This window comes from Oryza sativa, chromosome 6 (genome assembly GCF_034140825.1).
Source record: "Oryza sativa Japonica Group chromosome 6, ASM3414082v1".
NCBI classification, from domain to species: Eukaryota; Viridiplantae; Streptophyta; class Magnoliopsida; order Poales; family Poaceae; genus Oryza; species Oryza sativa.
In genome coordinates, this window is record NC_089040.1 from 13,795,184 (window position 1) to 13,820,632 (window position 25,449).

The window sequence follows — 25,449 nt, forward strand, 5'->3', positions numbered from 1 at the left end:
GATGGCTGCGCGCCCATTGGACTCGACCCCGCCGGCTGAGGTAGATTTCTTGGGCGTGGAGCTATGGACCGTCGTGCCGTGTTCCTTGTGGAGAACTCGCTTTGCGGCAGCACCCACCACGTTCTCCTGTAGGAGAAGCCACACTGGCGCCGCAGCGGCGATGGAGACATGATGATGGTCGTCGGTGTCAGTGAGCAAAGATGTGACGAGAGGGAAGAAGACGGGAGAAAGAAGGAAGAAGACGGAAAGGAATGAGATGGATGGAAAACGTAATGGCAGTGGTATCGTTCTAATTTTGTAAAAATTAAGTGACACGGTTACGAATATACGAATTGTAATAGTATTTTTATGAGTAGTGAATAGGTAAAATTACGGTGGCATGGATCCAATTAACCCTATTTTGAATGGGATGTCCAAGAGTTTTTTAATGGGACCCACGCGTGCGAAGAATCCGGCCCCACCTGCACGAAGTATAAAAAGATGATCCCCACATACACACCGGGGGTAGCTCCAACGACTTCTCATCCGAACGTTAAGCGCGCGCTTCCTCTGCTTCCGATGTGGCAAGCTCCCATTGGCTGATACACGCGTCCCGCGCTCCCTCATTCGAGCTCCCTTAATTTTCTCCCCTCGAGGGTCTCACTCGTTTAAACCGTCCGAACGGTCGACTCAGGCGTACGCGCAATCGCCTTTGCCTTTTTCTCTCCACTCTCTTCTCTTTTTTTTTCTAAAAAAAATCATTTTTCTTCTTTAATTCACCGACTACTCCGAATTCTCTAACGGGGAGTAGGCCCAGCCGTGGGCCGTGGTGCTGTGGCTGTCGCATATTTCGGCTGGATTTTTTTTTTTATATTTGGAGTGATGTTGCAGTGGAGTGCAGCTTTCGGCTGGAAATTTTGTTTATTTGGAGACGATGAACTCCCGTTGAGATTATTGGAGTTGGCCACTGGCTTACCATTTTGTTTAGTTTTCTCCGCGAAATCTGCTGCTTTTCTTCTCTAGTAGTTGATTAAATTAAATCTTGTTTGGTTATTGAAGGATGATGTGGTTGCATAGTCCTGTTCCTTAGGAGTAGCAAATCCATGTGCGTTCCAGTTGGCGGAATTGATGTTTGTCCGAATGTCCGATAGCATCAATGATGATTCGGGAAAAAGGCTTTGGGCGCTTGTGTTAGAAGTATAATATGTTAGTTAAAAATAAGAGTCAAATACTGTTAGAAGTATAATATGTTACTTAGATATAAGAGTCAAATACAAATATAGAGATAAGATATATCCTAGAGATAAAATCCTAGAAATAAGATAGAGTTCTAGAGATAGAATCCTAGAGATAAATCTACTCTTACTTGTATTGTACTCTAAATCTCTATCCCCTATATACTTCTATATATACCCTATAAGAGGGTTGATGTAATACACGAGAAAACATCAGAATACAATATATTAGAATTTTTCACATGGTATCAGAGCCATAGCCCGGGGAGATGAGATGAATCCGTAAGCTCTCCCCGGGGCACAGCATTAGTTAGCTAGCCTCTCCTATCATCTAGATTAGATTATCCACATATCATTAGATATTTTTTCCAATATTGATATTAGATCAATTCATATTAGCCACATCGAACCCTACGATTTCCAGGAGCCAACACGACGACGATTTCGTCGTCTCTCACTAGCATCATCAATCAGAAGGCGAGGCCGTGGCGTACGGCACCACCGTCCAAGTCGCCGTATTGAAGCCCGATCGAGCGACGGCAACACCAGGACGCATCTACTCAGAAAGGAGCAGCGCGCATGCACATGCACGTACAGATCGGTTAAACCAATCAAGGTGCTGGCCAAGCGCCATCACGTACCGATGGTCTTCACCGAGCTCTCCTGCTGACGTCAACAAGCATCATGCCATCCGGCCTCATCCATGGATCGATCTGCATCGGCTACTTCACAAGAAGCAGGGGCCAGATGCTGTTCGTCGCCAACAACATGTGCACACGCCTGTGCTGCACACCTGCGTCACACCGGCTGATCACCTGCGACACACCTGCATCAAGACACCGGCCGATCATCTGCGACGTCTTCGCGGAGTCCAAGTCAAGCCGCCGAGCTCTCCAGGACGATCGTCTTCGCCGATTCTACATCATCAGTGGTCTTCATCAACTTTGCGCTGCCGACTCGTCCATAGATGGACACTCGCGTCCTCTGACAGATTAATCTGCAAGAAACTTCATCGACGACATTTACCGCGTCCTCTACGACGGCAACGACCGCATCACCGACGACGGCATCGATCACGTCATCTACGACGACAACGACTGCATCAACTCGGCATCACTTTTGTGATGACTGCTACACGGCGCAGAAGGACCAACCAAGGTGGTGGCCTCATCGCCAACGACGTCCTCTAACATATGCAAGACGTCCCCAATGGCATCCTCTGACATATACAAGGTGCAAGATGCTAACAATTGCAGTTTTTGTCTTCACACCATGGCGTAAATATTTTTTTTTCGTCTTCGGCTATTTGCGGCTACATCAACTACCATGATTACCATGACCATGGCTACTACATGATTGGCTACATCGACGAACGTCTACAACAAGAATCATTTACGACAACTCCAGTCAAAGCGTCCGTGTCATCGCTATCGTCCATGACACTCCCGCTATGACTGCGGGAGGGAATAGAGAAGAGTCAAGGGACGACATAGAAGGGGACGCAGGCACTAGGTGGAGGACCGTTCACCAGAGATGCAATCGATGATGGTGACTTGAAGAAGATGAAGAAATAGAAGATTTCAAATCCAGTCGCAATCGTTCGCTTCGCTCCCGTTACGACTGAGGGGGAATGTTAGAAGTATAATATGTTAGTTAGAGATAAGAGTCAAATACAAATATAGAGATAAGATATATCCTAGAGATAGAATCCTAGAGATAAGATAGAGTTCTAGAGATAGAATCCTAGAGATAAATCTACTCTTACTTGTATTGTACTCAAAGTCTCTATCCCCTATGTACTCCTATATATACCCTATAAGAGGGTCGATGTAATACATGAGAAAACATCAGAATACAACATATTAGAATTTTTCACAGCTTGGAAATGGTTGGTTCGGCAACTAATTGAGATGATATTTTTGTTAGGATACTCCAACGCATGCCTGCCTGGTTAAGATTTGAATTACAATTCAAAATTGGTTCTAAATTCTAAAATTTGATTTATGATTAAATTTTTAGAGATTCTTCGTCAGTTTGAATGCCCAACCCTTTTGTAAGTATTACTAAGAAGAAGTGTTAAACTTGTGCAAACCACGTATATTGAAAACCTGAAAACTATCGTTTGAATTCAAAATGGATGCATGAGATTTGTCCATATCACAATGAGTAAAAGTTTTAGTAGTAAACATTTTACTCGTGATGACATAGATAAATCTCATATATTCATTTGTGAACAAATGGTAGTTTTTGTGTTTCCGTCACATTTGTGGTTTTCATTGGCATGTATCACAACTACCCAAAGTTATTATTTTTTAGATAATAGAAATGGATTACATCTCCGACTTCTGTCATAAGACACACAGCCATAAGTTTAATAGTAATAAAAAGGTAAGATAAAAGTAAATCAAAATGAGAAATAAGGTGATGGGACAAATCCCCAACTCCCCTTTATTATTGACTAGCGTTAAACCACATAAAATATTTTAGCTAGCAATTCTTATGGAACTACGCCACCTATAGTGGAATAAGAGACCCTTGGCTACCGATTCCAAGAGTGTAGCACTATTGCGCATAGTATCCTACTCCTCCTGTGGTAGCATTGTAGACCAAAAGTGGAGCTAGTAGGAAGACATGAAGATAACCTGCATAGGGTTAGATAATTGTTTACCATTAAAAACTTTATCACTGTGACAACGCCAAATTGACCAACATACAGCACTAGCTCCAATTAGAATCATCTTCTTAATGGACCTAGATATACCCCTCTAAGTCAATTACTGAAAATATTTTTGGCGTTACAGGGTGGGGGATACTAAAAGCAAAAAACACATATCTCCAAACAAACTGAGCGACATGACACTGAAAGAAAAGATGTTGGATTGTCTCTTGTGCATAGCAGAAAGAACAATGTTTGCCCCCCCCAAATTTCTTTTAGCCAGGTTATCTTTCGTTAGAATTACTTTCTTGTGAAGAAACCACATAAAGACCTTGATCTTTAGTGTAATTTTCAAGTCCCACAGAATTCTCTTTTTATCGGAACATTACAATTCATGATCGCGGCATACATAGATTTGACGGAAAATTGACCATTCTTATGGAGCGACCATACAAAGCAGTCCTTTTCATTTGACAGAGTTATATTAGCTAGCCTGAGGATCAAATCGTTCCACTTGATTAGCTTTTGGCCAACAATAGCTCTTCTAAAAGAGATATTTAGCGGCGTTGTGCTCATAACCTCTGCCACAGTAGACTGCTTCTTTCGAACCCAAAGTTATTACTAGAAATCAAAATTAGCCTTTGATCACTATGGGAACCTCTGTCATCACGCAGCTACATCCTTAGCGTATCTAATTTTCCTTTATTGCACAATCAATAAGTAAATCTCTTTTACTTAGTGGAAACTGAGTTAATGGTGGCCACTATGAGTCTATGCTTTAATTAAAGGATTAAAGGGCATAACATCAAATTTTAAGTTCAAGCACATATATTTCTCTTTTTTTTACAAACACATATATTTCTTATATTAAAATACAATCATATAATATATTATTATAATAAAAAATATTTAATTACAACGAATATTACAATATAGTTGGATTGTTGGGTGGTAAATAGTTTAAGAGAAAAAGATCGATTAAATCTTGCTAATGAAGCTCTCATTTGTATGCATGGATGGACACGTATAAAAGTGGAGAAGGGAAAGAAAAATGGAGAGAGCGGGTGCTGTGCAGAAAGGCACGCACCAGTCGTATACGGTAGGGACACCTATGGCCTGTATTTTATTTATATCTTCAAATAATTCAGATACTCATATTTTAAGAATATATAGTTATAAAAGTTGGAGAAAGAACTATAAATGAGAAGTTGAAAATTTTAATATTTTTAGATTCTCACTAGCAATCCAAATCTCAAGTTCATCCAAACCAAACAACTTTTGAATGTCATTCTAATTATTTGATATTAGGTCATTTTATAATATCCGCGTCTTTTTTTTAACTCTATTCTTTTGAATGTCAAGTTCACCTGCATAGGGCGTCCAATCCAAAGCACTTCATGAATGTCATTATCTCACCCAGTTTTGGTTAACACAAGAGGTCCCCTCGAGATAATGTAAAAAGACTAAAAACCCAGCCTCTCTTGTACATCCTCGCATCCCGGCCCATATTTGCCCATGAATGGACCAGGATTTGTGCTTTGGTAAATAAAGCATAAATGAAAAGTCTATATTGCCTCCCTCAATCTTGTTCCTAGTTGACTTGCATCCCTCGACCGCAAAATCGGGTACAATGCATCCCTATTTTTAAATCGGTGCAAATCGTCTCCTTCGATAGTTTCGTCAGACATGACAATTTTGACCCCTTTGACTGGCTAAGTCAGATTGTGGTGTGGGCACCATCTGTAGGGATCTCCTCCATCCTATCTTCTTTCTCCCCTCCCCCATCTCACTCTCTTTCCTCTCTTCCTCCTCTCTCACATTACAGCAGCACGCGGAAGGAGTCGTGTTTGGCCACCACGGGGGTAGGGGTCCCCGGCCCCGGCCGCACGCGAGGGGAGGGGTCGTCGGCCGGCCGCAGCGTGCGCTAGGGGAGGGGTCGCCGCCCGCCGGGACGAGCTTATCCGTAGCGACGTGCGTGGGGGCGGGGAGGGGGGGGGGGGGGCGGTCATCGGCGCCGCGGGAGGCGATGCAGCCACACTGAGAGCCATCGCAGCCGTGAAGATGGCTGGGAATGTGTGGAGCAAAGTGCCGCTGCATTGGTCTGGGGCTACGAGACGGGATGAAGGAATGGATATTGCGACCAATGGAGGTGAAAGCATTCTACAGTCCACCGTGAGCGTGAGTTGAAATTATCTCGCCGCAGGTACGAGAGCGTCGGGTAGTATTCCACCGCCGGCAACGGCCGCTTCGCTAGGGGAACATAGCCGGAGGTTTTAGCACAACCGCCGGACAAGTGGCGACATTCGTGTTCTTCCTCGCCCATATGCTGCACTGATTAAAGAAGAACACCGACGAGCTGTTCTTCATTTCTTCATCCCGTCGATGTCCGGGATGCGGAACAGCTCGCCGCTGATAGTGTTGCAGATGAAGCGCTTGATTTCAGGTTTCAATTCCTTGTCGTCGATTGGTACGGGAGGGGAGGGGGGCGTGTGCTGGTGGCGTGGGCAGTGGTGAGGCCGTTTGTGAAGCGGAGGAAGAGGAGAGGAGGATCATCACCCACCGAGGGCGCGCGACGTAGGCGGCGGTCGTGGAGAGGGGGCGCGCCATAGGCACGACAGAGTCGGTGTTGCATTTCGGCGAGAGAGAAGGGAGAGGAAGATAGGAGATATTGGGCTGACAAATGGGGCCCACCTTTTTTTATTTTTATCCTTTTCACTCACATATGGGACCCGCTTTATTTTCAATTCCTTTCATGACTGTGCTGCCACGTCAGCACATTTGGACTAAGTCACCCTACCTCTTCAGAAGAAACCGTTTTATAAACCACTTAAGGAGTCAATTTACACCCGTTTTTGAATTTGGAGGGGTGTTAATGAATAGTAAATTTGACATGACAACATGCATAGTGAATTTTCTATAAATAAAATTTGCTTCGACATAAGTAATGAGCTTTACTATACATTTTACGAAATCAACATAATCATGGTTAATAATGTAACGTTATGGTAAAATCAATAAATGCACATTTATATATTTAACGAAGATGGACGTGTTGGTCTCGGGAAAGCATGGTATACTATTAGTTGTCATGAAAATATTGTTAAGGACCTGTTTAGTTACCAAATAAATTTTTTATGCTGTCACATAAAATGTTTAGACACATGTATGTAGTATTAAATATAGAAAAAAAAAAACTAATTGCACAGTTCACCAGGAAATTACGAGACGAATCTTTTAAGCCTAATTACGCCATGATTTACAATGTAGTGCTACAGTAAACATTTGCTAATGACAGATTAATTAGGCTTTATAAATTCGTCTCACAGTTTTCTGGCGAAATCTATATTTTATTTTGTTATTAGACTACGTTTAATATTTTAAATGTGTATCCGAATATCCGATGTGACGTGTAGGGGTAATTTTTTTTGCCAACTAAACAGTCCCTAAATACAAATCAACATAAATTTGTTAATGTTATTACTGGATTTCTTTTCAAGCTTCAAACACATATTTATGCTGTGAATTATTATTACAAATACGCCAACCAGGGTTTATATTACTGTCGGTAACCCCGTGGTTACCGGTCTTACCGCGGGGTACGATAATAGAAAAACCATGGTAACCTCCTTAAATTCAAATAAATTTAAAAAATAATTTAAATTTTTGATAAATTTTATACGGTTTCATACCCTTTTTCACGCACTACTAGAAAATCGATTTTTCATGGCGTTTGGAAAATATTTTTCATGGCGGCCACGTGGAAAAACCGCCAGCGCAGAAAATCATGGGGGTGGGGAGTCAAGGGCCGCCAACGGAAACACATCTTCGCTAGCGGTCTACTTAAGAAGGCCGCCAACGAAGATAGGATATCTTCTCTGGCGGCTCTCTTAAGCTCACGCCAGTGAAGGTATTGTATCTTTGCTGGCGGTAAGGGGATGCGGCCCGCCAGCGAAGATATAGGCGTCTTCGCTGGCGGCCCTCTTAACTTAACGCCAGCGAAGATACCATATCTTCGCTGGCAGTGTGATGACGTGGACCGCCAGCGAAGATACCTGCATCTTCTGTGGCGGCGTCCTTAATCCTCCGCCATCTCAAATAATTTTCAATGGCGGTTCAAACGAACCGACATATGACGACTGCCAGGGAAAAAGCGCTGAACTATATGAACCAGTTACAGTAACCTCGAGCACCATTAGGAGGGCGATTTTCTCTCTCTTAAGAACACATACATAGGGGGGAAGGTTTTGATCTCGAATCTTTTGAAAGATTTATTGTACCAGAGGTTAGTTATATTTTGTCCTACTCGTTTTGTCAACATTTTTTTTCATTTTTATTGGTTGTATGTTGAGATTTTTCATCGCAAAAAATACTTGACATGGAGGAAGAAAAACATTTTTTAATTGTTATTTAGAGCTCAAAATGGCAAACTTTGCAAGAAATATTGTGCATGATCGATGTTCCATATATATATATATATATATATATCTAGTTTTCGATAGGTTTATTTTTAGCAGATTTATATATTAGTTAACTGCAAAAGAATGAGCTAGCTAGGAAGAGAAGAAGAGAAAGAAGGGTAGTTTGGTAATTCGTCTGAGGGATGTATGTTTTATATATGCAGATTTTTAGCTAGCTTTAATTATCTTGTTCAAAATATTTGAACTAACTAAAGTTGTATTATTTTTTCCGCAATTAATTAATTAATGCATAGATGGCGGACAGGGCATGGATGAATAAAGAGAGATATCGTGCGTTATACATTGAAGGAGTCAACATATTCATGAAAGCAGCTAAGAGGAATACTGCATCTAAGAAGACCAAAGATATTAGATGTCCATGCGTGCACTGCAAAAATCAGAAAAGTTGGAACAATCCATCTGTAATCGAGCAACACTTGGTGACGCATGGATTTGTTGAGGGATACACAAACTGGTCACATCATGGAGAGATCCCAACCAAGCAAGTTCCGAACCAGGCTACAATACGCGACGAAGTGTTGAGCTGGGACGAGGATGTCATTATAGTAGCTGAAGAAGAAGAAGAAGAAGAAGTGCATGCAGTAGAACCCGTTGATGATGATGATGTTGTTGGTGGCAATGGTCAGCACAGTACAATTGATGATGCCGATGATGGTAATGTCAGCGTAGATGATGGTAATTTTGCAGATTTGGAAGAGATGTTGCGTCATGCTGAACCTGAGGTTGTTGCTGGGTCCGCTCGTGGGTTGGATAACTTTGATGCATTGAAAAAGGCAGCGAATGATCTTTTGTACGATGAGGCAAAGGGCTGTGAGAAGGATTTCACATTGTTGTGGACAGTGCTTGAGCTTATGACATTGAAGGCCAGAAATGGTTGGTCCGACAGTAGTTTTAAAGACTTGTTGGTTCTGTTGAAGAAACTTTTTCCACAACCCAACTCCCTACCAACAAGAACCTATGAAGCGAAGAAGCTTATATGCCCTTTGTCACTGGGTGTGCGAAAGATACACGCGTGTGTTAACCACTGTATCCTATTCCGTAAAGAGTACGAGGATTTGAACAGATGTCCAACATGCAAGAGTAGTTGATACAAAACAAGCCGTAGCCTGTCCGAGGGCTTGGATGTTGCCCTTGACGATGTAGAAGAGTCCGATCCATGCAAAGATAGTAACAAAAAGAAGATTCCCCAGCTTGTCATGTGGTACCTTCCGGTGAAAGATCGTTTGAAGCGTTTGTTCTCAAACCCGAGGGATGCCGAATTGATGCGCTGGCATCATGAAAAGCGAAAAAAGGATGGGATGATTCGACATCCTGCAGATGCAAGACAGTGGAAGGAATTTGACAGAAAGTATCATAAGTTTACAGAGGACCCAAGAAAACGTAAGGTTTGCATTGAGCACCGATGGAATGAATCCATTCGGTGACTTGAGCAGCTCACACTGCACGTGGCCAGTACTCCTAACCATGTACAACCTCCCAACGTGGCTGTGTCAGAAAAGGAAGTATATCTTGTTGACCATCCTTGTACAGGGACCACGACAACCTGGCAATGAGATGGATGTGTTTCTGGAGCCTTTGCTGGAGGATATGCGCGATTTGTGGGAACATGGGATCTGAGTTTGGGACGAATTCCTGCGGGAGTACTTCACGCTACATGCAATTATCTTTGTCACCGTCAACGACTTGCCCGTACTGTTTTCCTTATTAGGACAGATCAAGGGAAAGACGGGTTGCGTTATTTGTGTGGATGGTACCGTGTACAGGTATCTTAAGGGATCGAAGAAGCTAGTGTACATGCGGCACCGGCGTTTCTTAAGAAAGAATCACTCGTACCGCTCCCAAGCAGAATATTTCGATGGTACTGTTGAGAAAGGTGTAGCACTAGAACCATGGAAGGGTGATAAAGTGTTCAGAATGACCAAAAACCTAAAGGTTGTTTTTGGGAAGGTAAAAAAGAAGGAAACAAATAAGCGGAAGAGAAATGATGCCGAAGTGCCAACAAGCCCTAGCGTGCCATTCAAGAAGCACTCCATTTTCTTTGAGTACCTTCCGTACTGGAAAGATTTATACATACGCCATTCTATCGATGTCATGCACCTAGAGAAAAATGTCTTCGATAGCACCATTGGGACTATACTGGACATACCAACTAAGACCAAGGATGGGCTGAAATCACGTAAGGACCTCGTGGATATGCAAATAAGGAAAGAGCTTCATCCTGTGGATGAAGATAATAATGGAAAAGTGTATCTACCACCTGCTTGCTACACCTTGACAAGAGAGGAGAAAATGGCATTGTGCAAATCCCTACATGGGGTGAGAGTGCCTACTGGCTTCTCCTCAAACATTAAGCGACTAGTGTCGATGAAGGATCTGTCGCTTTCAGGCTACAATTCCCATGACTGTCATGTAATGCTCACAGTATTCCTCGCCATTGCAATTAGAGCAGTCAAACCAGTTCACGTAAAGCTGGTCATCACAAAGCTGTGTTATTTCTTCAATTCCATATCTCAGAAAGTAATTGATCCTGAAGAGTTAGGTCCTCTCCGGGCTTTCACTATACAGACAGTGTGCGAGCTTGAGATGTGTTTCTCTCCATCATTTTTCGATATGATGCAAAACCTCATAGTTCATATCGTGCCTCAGATAATTGCACTTGGGCCCCTGTACCTGCGTCAGATGTGGCCTTTCGAACGATACATGTCCATTCTAAAAGGCTACGTACGGAACCGCGCCCACCCAGAGGGATCCATGATAGAGGGATACATAGCCGAGGAGGTCGTTGAGTGTTGCATTGATTACTTAAAAGATGGGAAAGCAATTGGTTTACCGGTACCTCGACATGAAAGTAGATTATCTGGGAAAGGAACAAAAGGGAAGAAAAGAATCCACGACAATGACTACAAAAAAGTGAAAGATGCTCATTTCACTATGTTGCAGCAACTCGCAATAGTGGAGCCATACATAGAGCAACACCTGCATGAATTACAAGCAACAAATGTGGGTCGATCTAATAGATGGATCATGAAGAAACACAAGCATCACTTTACTGAATGGTTCAAGAACCTCGATCTACCAGATGGCCATACCATGGAAGAAAGAACAATTAAAATGCTAGCTGACGGGCCATCAAGTGTGTATACCTCGTGGCAAGCATATGATCTGAATGGATACACGTTTTACACAAAAGCGAAAGACAAAAGGAGTGCATGCCAAAACAGTGGCGTTCGAGTAGAAGCAATTGACACAACTGGGCAAAAGAGCACATACTATGGATTCATAGAAGAAATCTGCGAACTAGACTACGGGCCAAATATGCAGATTCCACTGTTTCGGTGCCAATGGGTGAAACACCCAGCCAACGTGTCTGTGGACAACTTTGGGCTGACAGTTGTCAACTTTGACAACGTAGGCCACAAGGATGACCCATGGGTGCTTGCCGATCGGGTCGCTCAAGTTTTCTATGTGACAGACCCATCTCATTTAGAGAAAGACATAGTTATTTCGGGAAAACAAAGGATTTTGGGAATTGATGTCGAATATGTCGAGGCATACAATCAATATGAGAACATGACACTATTCACAGATTTTCGAAACAAGATATTACGCGTCGAAGAATCAATTGGTGAATCGCCGAAGCCATACATGAGAAATGATGGTGTAGGGAAAAGTGTTAGATGCTAATTCATTATGTATATCATGTTGGACGTATCGATGAATTTTAATGTATTATAATGCGTGACAATGATGGATGAGATGATTTTTTGTATATGGAATATGGTGACATGATAACTGTTGGATCAAGAAATAGTTTGGTATAAATTTATTTGTATGCATGCATTAAAAAATATCAGGCGCAAACATTAAAAAATCATTTTTTTGATAAATTAATCATATCTGTGTAAAAATAAATAAAATTATTTTTTCAGTTGAGAATGACATGTGGGGCCAAAGGGTTTTCGCTGGCGGCCGGCTTTGCCCACCGCTAGCGAAAACTGTTTTCGCTAGCGGCCCACTTAAGCTACCGCCAGCGAAAACTGTTTTCGCTAGCGGCGCACATAAGCTTGCCGCCAGCGAAAACCCTTTTCGCTAGCGGCCCACGGAATCCTCCGCCAGCGAAAATGTTTTCGCTAGCGGTCGGCGCGTTCCTACGCCAGCGAAGATGTCTTCGCCTATAAGTAGCTAGCGCGCGCGGCTGAAAATTTCCTAAGTCCCGGAGGCGCGCGAATCCTAAAATTTGTGCCGCCAGGCTGCCAAAATTTCGAGCGCCGCCGCCAGCGATAACCCTAGCGCCCGCCACCGCTGCCGCCTCCTCCTCCATTCGCGCCATCCACTTTTCGGACACAGCTCCTCTATTCTCTCCACCTCCTCCTCTCCGTCGTCTCCACCACCGCCGCCGCACCAGATCCTCCTCTCCGATTGACGGCCGCTGCTGCCTCCTCCTCTCAGCCCGCCACCGCATCCTCCTCTCCGACCGACGGCCGCCGTGTCCTCCTCCTCTCCACTGGCTCCTCCTCCTCGGGCCGCCGTCTCCACCACCGCCGCCGCCACCGCCAGATCCACCTTCACCTCTAACCCGCTGCCACCACCGCCGCCGCCGCCAAATCCAGCTACCTCTCCCCCGCCGCCTCGTCGACACCGCCGGTCTTCTCTCCGCCACCGCCAGGACCGTCGTCGCTGCCGCCGGGACCTCATCTCGGCCGCCTCTTCCTCATCTCGGTCGCCGCGCCAGGACCGTCGTTGCTGCCACCGGGATCTCCTCTCCGCCGCCTCCTCCTCTCGACCGGGACCTCCACGGTGAGCCCATGCCCCCCGCCTCCCCTCGTTTACTATTGGTCGCCGATTAACCCCCTCTTCTCCTCCTCAGCGCCGCCGTGCCAAGAAGCTGCCGCCGCGCTGCCGTGCCGAGAAGCCGTGCGCCGTGCGCCGGCCGGGACTTGTCATCGCCGTGCGCCGCCTCCTCTGCTCGTCGTCTCCTCTCCAGGTACCCCTCTCTCTCTAATGCCGATGAATGGAATGGTGCAGTGGATGGATGAATGAATGATGCAATGGAATGGATGAATGAATGATGAACTTTGGATGAACGATGAATTTTGGAATGGATGAATGAATGATGAACTTTGGATGAATGATGAATTTTGGTATGATTATGAAAGAATGATGCAGCAACAGTCCATGGAATTTTGGATGAACTTTTGGATGAAATTTTTGATGGAATTCTATGTGAATTGAAAATGCATATGTATAATTGTGCTCTTTTTTTGTCATTCCGTTCATATTGTTGCAACTGTTATTTAAAACTTGAATGTGTAGCTAGTTTGAAACTTGAATGTGGTTTTAAGTGCGATTTTGACATGTAACCATTCATGGAGTGTATACTGCTTTATATGTTGTTTTGTTCCCTTTTGCTAGAACTATTGAATTTTGGGGATAATGTTTACATTTAGCTGAAAAAGGATGGATTGATAGATTGGCAACAGTGTGGTTAGCTAGGTAGGGTTTCAAATTTAGTTCAAATGGAAGAATTGATAGATTGGCCGCAGATGTAATGTAGTTCCTAGGTTATCAAACTATCACAGAATACAAAATGCATGGGGAATTTTGGTGGATTGGTCAATGTAGTCCATGGACGGAACCAACCTAGACACCAAAATTCTCCATGCATTTTGTATTATGTCATTCTTTGATAATTAAGGAACTTAATTAGGTTTAGGGTTTCAAATTTAGTTCAAATGGAAGAATTGATAGATTGGCCGCAGATGTAATGTAGTTTCTAGGTTATCAAACCATCACAGAATACAAAATGCATGGGGAATTTTGGTGGATTGGTCAGTGTAGTCCATGGACGGAACCGACGTAGTCACCAAAATTCTCCATGCATTTAGTATTCTGTCATTCTTTGATAATTAAGGACCTTAAATAGGTTTAGGGTTTCAAATTTAGTTCAAATGGAAGAATTGATAGATTGGCCGCAGATGTAATGTAGTTCCTAGGTTATCAAACCATCACAGAATACAAAATGCATGGGGAATTTTGGTGGATTGGTCAGTGTAGTCCATGGACGCAACCGACCTAGACACCAAAATTCTCCATGCATTTTGTATTCTATCATTCTTTGATAATTAAGGAATTTAATTAGATTTAGGGTTTGAAATGTAGCTTAAATGGAAGAATTGATAGATTGGCCGCAGATTTAATGTAGTTCCTAGGTTATCAAACCATCACAGAATACAAAATGCATGGGGAATTATGGTGGATTGGTCAGTGTAGTCCATGGACGCAACCGACCTAGACACCAAAATTCTCCATGCATTTTATATTCTGTCATTCTTTGATAATTAAGGAACTTAATTAGGTAGTTTGAAATGGTCAGGGTTGGTGGATTGTAATATTGATGTCGTTACCAATCTCATTGATTTCTTTAAGCGATCAAGGAGTTTGCTGGCAATAACAATATTTATAGTTGTTGTACAAAATTAGTATCTAAATTTTTCCTTCTTTTTGGATTTACAATAAGAAAATGATTCCATTTCGCAACTAACATAAATTCACTTTCAAGCGATATCAATGGACAAACCCATCCAAGAGCAACCCACGGGTGACAAGAGCAAGGAAACTCAGCTAGTCATGGAGGAAGATATTTGCACGCAAGTAGTCGCGGAGGAATCTTTGTCGTCTAGCTCAAATGAACCAGGTAGTGGATCGTATCACTCGCCGAGTGACCCCCATCCTTCTCCTGCAAAGAAGAGAAAGGGCGGTAGCGACTATGAAGTTGACTCTGACTACGTTCCCCCCGAATCGGTGGTACGTAGCATATAATATATGTTTAGTTCCAATCATATTAACCGCGAACTATGGATTTTAATTAAAGTCACGTTAATTGCAAACAATAGTTGAATGCTCCACGTCGCTCCAAAAGGAAAGCCCAAGCCGCAACTGAACCTGAAGCTGAAGCTACAGCTGTCGTGCGCACAACAGCTTTAAGCAAACCCAAGAAAAGGAGGGGCGAGCGAGGGAAGAACATGTTGTTGAAGGAAGTAAGCGTGCTGACGCGGATGAGTGAGATAGGGGAACCCCTATCACCGCAAGACTCATGTTCGAAGTATAGCAACCAATGTGGGGCGGTGGTCAGGGATATCGTGGAGATCACATGGAAGGATTGGAAGAAAGTTCCAGAGAGTCGAAAGAATAGCTGTTGGACGTCGCTGCAAAGCAAGTTTGAATATCCGGAGGGGACAGACAACGATAAAGCTAAGGATTATGCGTTGAAGACAATGGGGAAGTTGTGGCGAAACTGGAAAACAGACCTGAATAAGAAATATGTCCAGAAGGGACTCACTCCGTTTAAGGACTACGGAAGGATAACACAGGCCCAGTGGGATGAGTTCGTTGCCCTTAAGACATCGACAGAAGAAAAGGAGAAGAGCCAGAAGATGGTTGAGCTAGCAAGAAGGAATGAATATCCACATCATTTGTGATCGACCGGTTACCGGCAAGCGGTGAAGAAATAGGCAAAACAAGATGAAGAGATGGAGAAGGCTGGGAAACCCGTTCCTATGAAAAATCACAACCCACAAAGTAGGAACTGGGTGCGTGCAAGAACACCGGCCTTCACCCCTGAGGGGGATGTAGTATTCAAGGATCAGAAGCTCCAGGAGGTAGCTGTCAAGATGAAGAACATCGTCACGCAGCAACAGGCCGGGACGTTCGTGCCAGATACAAACCGGGACGAGTTGACCTATGCCTTGGGCAAACCGGAGCACTCTGGCCGTGTACAGGGAGTTTCCTCAAAGACTAACTGGAAGGATGGATTCAAACAGGATGCTCATACCTACAAGAAGCGTGATCGCTACAAGGAAGAGATTGACTCTCAGGCTAGGGCAGTAGCTCGCGATGAATGCAATATATACTGGAGTCAGAAAATGATGCACGGTGCTGCTGTTTTAGAGCCTGAGCCGAGCTATCCTTTCGATGATGTAACGGAGGATACTCCGTGCAAGCTCTTGATTCCGGTCGGCAGGGCAGGAAAGAAAATACTCGTTGCAACTAGGAGGTTCATACCAGGCCGCAGGTTTCTTTGCCAAGACATTCCGGATGACTACGCCAAGGTAGAGGTCCGGACGGTCATTGAGGCTTACCAGATACACGAGCTCGACTTTCCAACTACTGAGCAGATTGTGTACCTTGGAGATGCCGTCGACCAATTCATACTATGGCACAAGAATGATATTGAACTAGGGTCAATGGATGGAACTAATCGTCCACCAAGGATACCGGTGTCACCGTCGTGTCCACCAATCGTAGCCAGTCCGAGGGATAGTCCTATTGCTTTACCCCCTAGACCAGAGCCACCAGTTGCATCACCTCCAGGACCAAAGCCACCAGTTGCATAACCTCCAGTACCAGAGCCACCAGTTGCATCACCTCCAGTACCGGAGCCTCCCGTTGCATCACCTCGGACAGAAAAGGATGCAGAAGAACCATCAGAGCATGTACAAGCAGAGCCTACAAAGCTAGCGGCGGGTGAAATTGAAGCGGTGCCTGATCAGCAAATGCCCGATCAACCAGAGCAATCGCAACCAGAGGAACCTAAGGGTGCCGATGTGCCAGTGATGGACGCACAAGCACAAAGCAAAAAGTGTGTCCAAGAAACATTATATGGTAACGGCATTCCGAGGAAGGGACAAAAATATCATAAATGTCGAATTTGATAACAAAAAATTAAAAGGGTTCAAACAGACCTTCGATGACTATCTCAACTATATCAATTCCCCAGATGTGCCACACGAGTTTGAGAATGGCAAACCATTCATTTACAACTGGCAACTAAGAGAAGGACCGTGGCAACTAAGAAGGTGGCACGATTGGTACATTAGGGCAAGCACCATGAAAGGCATCGATTCATTCACAGTTGCCGTGGGGGAGAACATCTTTTGGAGCGGTCCTTGTCTACTCCAAGTCTATTTCTCCGATATGCATTCCCTCTACCATAGGAAGCGGCTGGACGCCAATTTGATTGCCATCTGGTGTCTGTAAGTGCTACACTTGAACGTGTTAATAGATCACTACACCTATATGCGTAGCTCATTTGATCATTCATTGTTGGCAGGATGAATTACGTGGAAGCCGAAGCGATGAAAAAGCCTGTTGCCTACCTAAACCCGTGCAGGATAAGTAAATCGAACCAAACATACACGCTAGACGAGAAGAAGCTACCGGAACACATCAAGGCAATGACTCCCGAAGAGAGGAAAGCTTACATAGCACAAAAGCATTTTGAAAAGGTGCTCGATGTTGCTACGTACGTAGCTATTGCGCTTGAATCTACGCAGGACTAGGAGTGTGTTTATGCCCCATATGCCTTTGAGTAAGTTGTAATATATATGCACTAAGAGTATATACATATAATCATGGCTCGACTAACAATTTCGTTTGCAGCGACCATTGGATAGTCTTTCTTCTCTATCCAAAGTACAATGAAGTCATCGTCTTGGATTCTCTCAACAAAGATAGTAACACCTATTAGGAATTTCTACGAATTATCGATCTATAAGTAAGATATTAGCATGACGTGTTTTAACCTCTAATGAACGTAAATTAATTATATCCGCAAAACAGTGCATTTAAAAGGTATTACCAGCGAGATGGACAATGCAAAAACTCAAGAGAACGCATATTCGTCCGCAATAAGTGGCCGGTAAGTACATATATATGGATGCCAAACAGTACTATCTTAATTTTCATAAATGCTTGTGTGTTTCCATGTAATAACCTATTATACCTTATAATTATTTTGATGTTGAAAGTGTCACAAGCAACCGGTGGGAACAGTACTATGCGGATATTACTGTTGTGAGTTCCTAAGGGTTAATGGGAAATATTGTACGAATTACGACGAGGTAAGTAATACACACTTGTTAAATTAGTCGCTAACTTGTATTATTGTGAATAGTTAATTTCCTTAATTCTGTCATGATCTTATGCAGCTTCCAAAATTTCCCAAGTCTGAAAGAGAGCTCAATGATACATCCATTCAGGACATTCAGGCAGACATGTGCTACTTCATCCACCGTGAGTGCGCACATCAGCTTGGGCGGTTTTTTGACAACGAAGGAGTCTTAGCCCTGCCGGAGAACGAATCCCTGTCTAACTGGACCAGGCATATAATATAGCTAGAGTTTTGTAATTCATTCAAAATACTTGTAAATGTTATGTCGTCGGTCGAATTTAATGTCAACGTACATATATATAGGTGCTTCCGAATATTTATATATATGTATATTATTCTGCTTCATATATACTCAATGCGTGGCTCTAAAATACGCGAAAGAGAACATACTCTATCGATAGCTCGATTAGTTATATCAACCATGTCTGACTCTGAAATACGCGCACGAAGAAAAGAAAAAATAATATATATAATAATGTTTTATTTTTTTTAAAAAAAATTGCATCTTCACTGGCAGGCCACGTGTCAGAACTAGGACGGTCCATATCTTCGCTGTCGGGCCACATGTCCATCCAAGAAGCCTTACTTCATTTTTTTCTAGCGTGCCACGTGGCCTAAAATACTGTGAGCCGCCAGCAAAGAATTATCTTCGCTGGCGGCCGACCTAAGGCTAACGCAAGTGGAGATACTTCTTTGCTGGCGGCTGCGTTATGTCCGCCGCCAGCAAAGACATGTCTTTGCTGGTGGCCGTCCTAAGGCTACCGCCAGTGAAGACATCTCTTTGCTGGCGGGTGTTCCTTTCTCGGCCGCCAGCGAATATGCATTTTGGCTGGCGGTAAATAACCGCTAGCGAAAATCGACATTTTCACTGGCCTTTGCTTTCTGGCGGCTTCGATTTCCGCCAGCGAAAACCCAAAATGGCCGCCACGAATGATGATTTTCATAGTAGTGACGGTTACCGTGCTTACCACCGGGACGCGGTAACCCCAACACCTGTAGTTTGGAAACCCTGTGTGCAACTCTAAAGACCAAAGGCTAGTATATCTCAAAAACCTAAAAATAAACTTCGATGGAGATTCCAAGCATGATAAAAAACACCAAAATTCCAAGGATCTGTCCACGCAGGAGAGCGTACGCGAGTACACGAGTACAACCGCAGGAAATATCCAGTACGTGATCCACGCATGCACCGCCCCTTCACGTCGTCTCCTATGACGTGCTGACACGTACCACACGCGCCCGTGCCGAACCATGCGACGACACGCCCCCCCCCCCCCCTCCACCATTCCAGCGCCGAACCGCGACGTGTCCTCCGTCCCGTGCGTTCGCCGGCCACCGCATCACCGCGGCCTGACCAACGTGTCGCCGCACGCCGCGACGACGATAAAAGCGGCCCTGCTCGCGACGCCGATCACCACGTCCGATCATACATACTCTCGATCCGCCGGAGCACCACCGGAGTAAGCATTACCACTACTACTACGAGCTAGCTTGCCGGAGGAAACAGGGCACGGAGGGATAGAGGTAGCCATGGCGCAGCCGCAGCCGCAGAGAATGGAGGACCAGCTGCAATCCCAGGCCCAGGGCCAGGGCCAGGGCCAGACGGAGGCCATCAAGTACGGCCACGTGTTCGCCGTCACGGGCGAGCTCGCCGGCCAGCCCATCGCGCCGCGGGACGCCGCCGCGATGCGCTCCGCCGAGGAGAGCGTGCCGGGCGTCCCCGTCCCGCAGGATATCGGCGGGGGCTACAGCGCCGGGGTCGCCATGGAGACGGCCGCCGCGTACAACCAGGCCGTCGCCGCCGTTCGTCCCGGCCAGGCCAGCGACGCCGCCACCAACCAGGGCATCGCCGTCACCCAGACCTCCGTGCCCGGCGGCCGCATCATCACCGAGTTCGTCGCCGGCCAGGTACATACAAACTTCAGGCGTCTTCTTTCTTGCAATCATACCCAGGTGGCTATCATGTTCACGACCCTGATGCGCCGTGCGTATAGGTGGTGGGGCAGTACTCCGTCGCCGACCAGGCGGTGGAGCAGGACGCGACCAAGATAACCGTGGGCGAGGCGCTGGAGGCGACGGCGCTGGCCGCGGGCGAACGTCCGGTGGACAGGACGGACGTGGAGGCCATCCGCGCGGCGGAGATGGCGGCGCAAGGGTCCGACGTGACCATGCCCGGCGGCCTCGCCGACCAGGCGCAGGCGGCGGCGCGCTCCAACGCCGACGCCGACCGCGACGACGACAAGATCACGGTGGGCGATGTCCTCACGGTACGTCAAAAAAAAAAAAAAACCCTTGCCAACAAGAAGTAGGGAGCACTAGTACAAACGGTTTGGAGTTGTAACACAATGTATGAGATGCGATTCGCGTTCGTGCAGGACGCGACGGCGAAGCTGGCGGGGGACAAGGTGGCGGGGGCAGAGGACGCGGCGAAGGTTGTGCAGGCGGAGACGTACAGCGACGCCGCAGCGCGGACCAGGGCCGGCGGGGTGGGCGCCGCGGTGTCCACGGCGGCGAGGCTCAACCAAGCCGACGACGACGCCGATGACGACGCTGAGTGAACCAGTCCCCTGTACTTTTTTGTGGTATCACTGTGCCGGCCCGTACACAGCTAGTGCGTGTCCCTGTACCTTTTGCGTGTGTATATGCTGCAGTCAGATGAGTCAAGCGTGTGATGTCACCTGTTGCTGTGGACACAAATAAAGAAGCGAGTGTGGTGGTGTTTCCCATGGTTTGCACCAGTCTCCTCTGATGCAGTCTCGTTCTCTGTTTCTTTTTGCTGAGCTCTTCAAGTATGGAATGTAAGCACATAATCAAGCCTGAGCTAGCTTCCTTCTTTGGTCTTACAACACTGGCTACGTGCAATATTCTTGAGTTCACTGATGAAAAAAAAAAAAGGGAACACGAACAATTTTACTGAGTTCTCTAGCTTGTTGCTCACTCACGCATGGCGCAAGGGAACACGGGTAGGTGCGGAGTCAAACGTATACATGGACTGCATGCATGAGTGCGGCCACATATTAAGCATGAGTCAACTGCAAAAAGATGCATCGTTTCTCCATAAACATCAAATAAAATGAGCTAACATTAATACAGGTCTTCGTTTGACCAATGCTGTTACTGCCCTATATAAACCTTCTCTTATCTTAACCATGATGAAAATGCATCAGTAAACCAGCATATTACACGGATCAAATCATTAGCCAGCTAATTAACATGACATCTCCAGTTAATCTGCCGCATCATCATCACTTGCGCTGCAGATTACACGCAGCCGCTGCTCTTCTCCATCTGCTGGTCCTCCTCGGTGGAGGAGGAGGAGCAGCAATGGCGAGGGCGCAGGCGATCCCCACGTCGTGCTGCGGCATGTTCGAGGGGCTGGACCTGGCGCCGTGCCTGCAGGACGCGGTCGCCGGCGCCGGCGCCGGCATCGGCATCGCAGGAGGGAACATCAGCGGCGCCTGCTGCTCGTCGCTGAACCAGGCGCTCGACGCCGGCCACCGCTGCCTGTGCTCGCTGCTGCTGCCGTCGAACGGCGGTGGCGCCGGCGTGCGCGTGCTGGCCAGCCTCGCCGCGGCGCTCCCCACGCTCCCGCTGGCGCTGCCGCTGCCTGGATGCCTCCTCTACGCTCCCCCTGTCCTGTCTTGCCAAGGTAAAAAAAAAAAAAATCATCTTACTAGCATCGAAAACATTTTCTGGCATTCGTGAATCGTAAACCAACACTGGCTCCTTGCAAATTTTGCCGTATTCCAGTGCCGGTGCAGGAGCAGACGGACGCGCCACCGGCAGCAACAGAGGCAGCAACCGCGACCGAGACCACCGTCGATTCACCACCACCTCAGGCCGTCGTAATGCCTCCATCCAAGAAGTCGAAGAGGAGCGCCGACGGTGAGAATGCTGATGACGATCAGGGGATGAACGGGAACTATGGCAACGGCTACGGCAGCGGCAACGGCAAAGGCAACGGCGGAGCTAAGAAGAAGACAGCCAGCCGCAGCGAAGCACGCCGGCGTACCAACGTCGACGAGGGGATCAGAACACACCTCCTGACGTTTGTGGTGGTCATGGCTGCATTTTGGTTCTCAATTATATGATCAGTTAATAATAGGCTTGTAACTGCAAAGTTCAGGTAAATAGTGTATAGGCTTGCCCCTTTGGTCATGGAGCATAATATGTTCTCCAAAAAAAAAAAACTATGACCACTAATTTTTGTAACAGCCAATGACATCATAATATATGAAGGCATCTCTCCAGACGAATCTACATGATTTAATTTTTGTGTATCGAAGCTAAAATATATGGGAAAACATAGCTACCCAAAGTTCAACACTGGATGCACCAACATATGTTTGTACTTACATTGAGTTCTTCAGATCCAAATAGCAACCTCAGCAGAGCAGACCCAGTGCATCCAGGTAGGACCAGAAACGCCATTACCAGTAAATTTCAGCCTGCAAGCCCCGTATGTTCTCTCTTACCTTCCTACTTCCAGTCGTGGATGAGTAATAATGTGCCAGAAAAAAAATGTGCTTCTCTGCAAGGTTAGGAAACACTCCAAATAACTTGAGAAGCAGTATAAGAACGATCTCTCTGATTAAAATAAGAGCAATTAAATAATTATGTTGGACTACACGTCAGAGGACACCTCACAAAGAGGTATTGAGATATCCATGAGATCAAGAAATACATGAGGTAAGTACATCATGGTTCTGTTCTACCGTGGTAACTCACTGAGCACCACACTTGTCGGCAATGCTGTAGCATCTGTAGAAACAGAAGGCATCCCCTTGGAGAAGCTGCAAGATTTTATTGCTGTTGTATCTACACTAGATTTAGTGTTTCAGAAGAATATTTTCATACTAAATGCGGTGCTGCAACACATGGTTTTTTTATGAATAACATACACCCTTTGTTCTACATCAAGTGCAGTGCTCATAGATAAGGTATCCGCTGGCAGATATTTGAGTTTTAAAGTATAGAGACCAACTAAAGGAATGTCTCATCATGGTTCACCAGAATTTCATGGGAATCTTTCATGCGTTGCAAATTTCATAGGTTATTATAGCCTCATCGTTTGGAGGATAAAGCGAAACGACATATTTACAAATGAAAAATAATTTTTGAATAAAACTTTCATGTACTTGTTCTTAACGATCTAAAAGCAAAGGCTAAAATATAATCTGCGATGAAAGAACACCAAAATCAGCTCCAAATTTAAGATTGAAAATTCAAATTTTGGCTGATAAGCATAAGCATAAGTGTGCAATATGCACAAACCAATAGCAAAGAAGCTCCTTCAGGCTTAGTGGCTTACAGTATATACATGCAGATCACCAAAAGAAACAAGATGCTGAGTACTGCTATTTGAACCGTTTGAAGGATAACAATCCTATCTATCAAGAGGATAAACACATAATCATGTTCTTAGTACTTGTGCAATAAATCTAAAACTCCAAGGCACAATAAATCCATTGGTATAGTAGGAATAGATTAAATTGTACCTGAGTTTCTCCAAGTTGTTTGGTTGTATCAGTGCCACATCCTTAAGGCCTTGTTCGGTTTGGAGGGGATTGAGGGGAATAATTCTACACCACAATAGGTGTGGAATAACCCATGGATTGAGGGGGAATTATTCAAACCCATGAATTCGTCTTTAATTATCTATCCCATAATTTTTCTGGCATGGCATGATGCTATGCAGCACACCATCTGCCAAAAAGTTTATAAGCTTCTCCAGATAGACTGTTAATACATATTTTTTCTTGTGATTAATAAAGTTATGCTGTTACAGGTTCTTAACAAACATAAAAATTTAGTGGAAGTTTGAACGATTTTGATAACTCATGATGTAATCCATTCTTAGTGTTTGTATTGATAAATAGAAGCATATTTGTAATGGACTAATGGTTCATGTTCTGATCAACAGCTACCAGCCTACCAGTCCATAATCGGATATAGTACTGCAAATTTACACTTCTTGTCATGGATCATCACACGACGACAAAGGGACACACCCACTCATAATATTTTTCTGATAGAACTTGGAAATGGCTGCACCAGGCAAAGGCCTAGGCATCATGGGCAATTATCACAGCAATAGAAGCAGGTGCAGAGCAGTGGTAGCATAGATGTTCACATGTGCACAACAATGACATGTTGTTGACCAAATGGTCTTATGGCCCAAGGAATCCAATTAAGTAGCTGTCAGCGAAGTTCATAGTCTACTATAGTATCAGTAATCAGAGCCTATAGTTAGTAAGAGTATGAAGTTACATATCGTTCCCTAGAGTTTGGTTGCTCATTCTATAAAAGAGATAGCATGCATCCATTATCAACCAAGCAAAAGATATGTCTCAGTTGATCTACTTCTCTAGTCCCTTTGCATTTCTATCTCCACATTCTAATATCATAAACCCCTTCAAGCCATGTCGTTTGGCAATTCCTCTACATGGTAGTTACCCAGATGTGAATCCAGGTTCACATCACCTTCACTTGGTTAAAATGGGCATGTTTTTATTGCCGAGCTAATGAAATCTCTAAAACCAACCAACAATGGAGAGAAGAGTACAAAAGTGTTTGATTCCAACTCCCACTGCGCTGCACTGCAGCAACCAATGCTAAGGGAACAATTTAGTTGTTTGAACGAAGAAACATGATTCACTTATCTGCCCATCATCCTACCGAATCATGGATGCAAAAGTTCAGGTTGTGTTTTGTTCATTTTATTACGATGTGTAGTTGTGGACCCCAAAATGATTAAGCATCATCCACATGTGAATCTCATTTGGCTTGTATGGTTTGATTCACACTAGCAATGCCAAACAAATGAAGTTGTTTATTTTAATTTCTATAATACTTAGCTTCTTCTTAATTATGAACATACCTCCTTCAGTTATGTATCCCTTATTTAGTATTCCCTCCGTCCCAAAATATAGCAACCTAGTACTTGATTAGACCCCCAGTCTAGATTTGTAGTACTGGGTGGTGTCTAATTGAGTACTAGTTTGCTATATTTTGGGACGGAGTGAGTTTTTAAAAATAGGACTATTGAAGTACTTCTGATTCTAAATTGACCAACATTTTTGAACAGGAAAAATATGTATACTGTTGTAAATATTAGTGGCCAAAGTTTAAAATTTTCCAGTTGCATGAGTT

General features: G+C 44.8%; 2 protein-coding genes and 1 long non-coding RNA gene across 3 annotated transcripts; 2 read left to right on the top strand and 1 right to left on the bottom strand.

Annotated features, from left to right (window-relative positions):
- Window positions 1-19,685: 19,685 nt before the first annotated feature.
- Window positions 19,686-21,021, top strand: LOC4340952 (late embryogenesis abundant protein D-34). The gene is made up of 3 exons (XM_015788499.3): window positions 19,686-20,205; window positions 20,292-20,564; window positions 20,673-21,021. Exons 1-3 carry the CDS (start codon window positions 19,828-19,830, stop codon window positions 20,853-20,855), a joined length of 834 nt encoding a protein of 277 aa, XP_015643985.1. The 5' UTR covers window positions 19,686-19,827; the 3' UTR covers window positions 20,856-21,021.
- A 192-nt stretch (window positions 21,022-21,213) lies between these two features.
- Window positions 21,214-22,553, top strand: LOC4340954 (uncharacterized). Its single transcript, XM_015788500.3, has 2 exons — window positions 21,214-21,946; window positions 22,048-22,553. Exons 1-2 carry the CDS (start codon window positions 21,511-21,513, stop codon window positions 22,386-22,388), a joined length of 777 nt encoding a protein of 258 aa, XP_015643986.1. The 5' UTR covers window positions 21,214-21,510; the 3' UTR covers window positions 22,389-22,553.
- Window positions 21,331-25,305, bottom strand: LOC136356967 (uncharacterized). Its single transcript, XR_010742076.1, has 2 exons — window positions 22,654-25,305; window positions 21,331-22,362 (listed from the first exon to the last, which is right to left on the bottom strand). It is a non-coding gene; the product is annotated as an uncharacterized lncRNA (long non-coding RNA).
- Window positions 25,306-25,449: the final 144 nt, after the last annotated feature.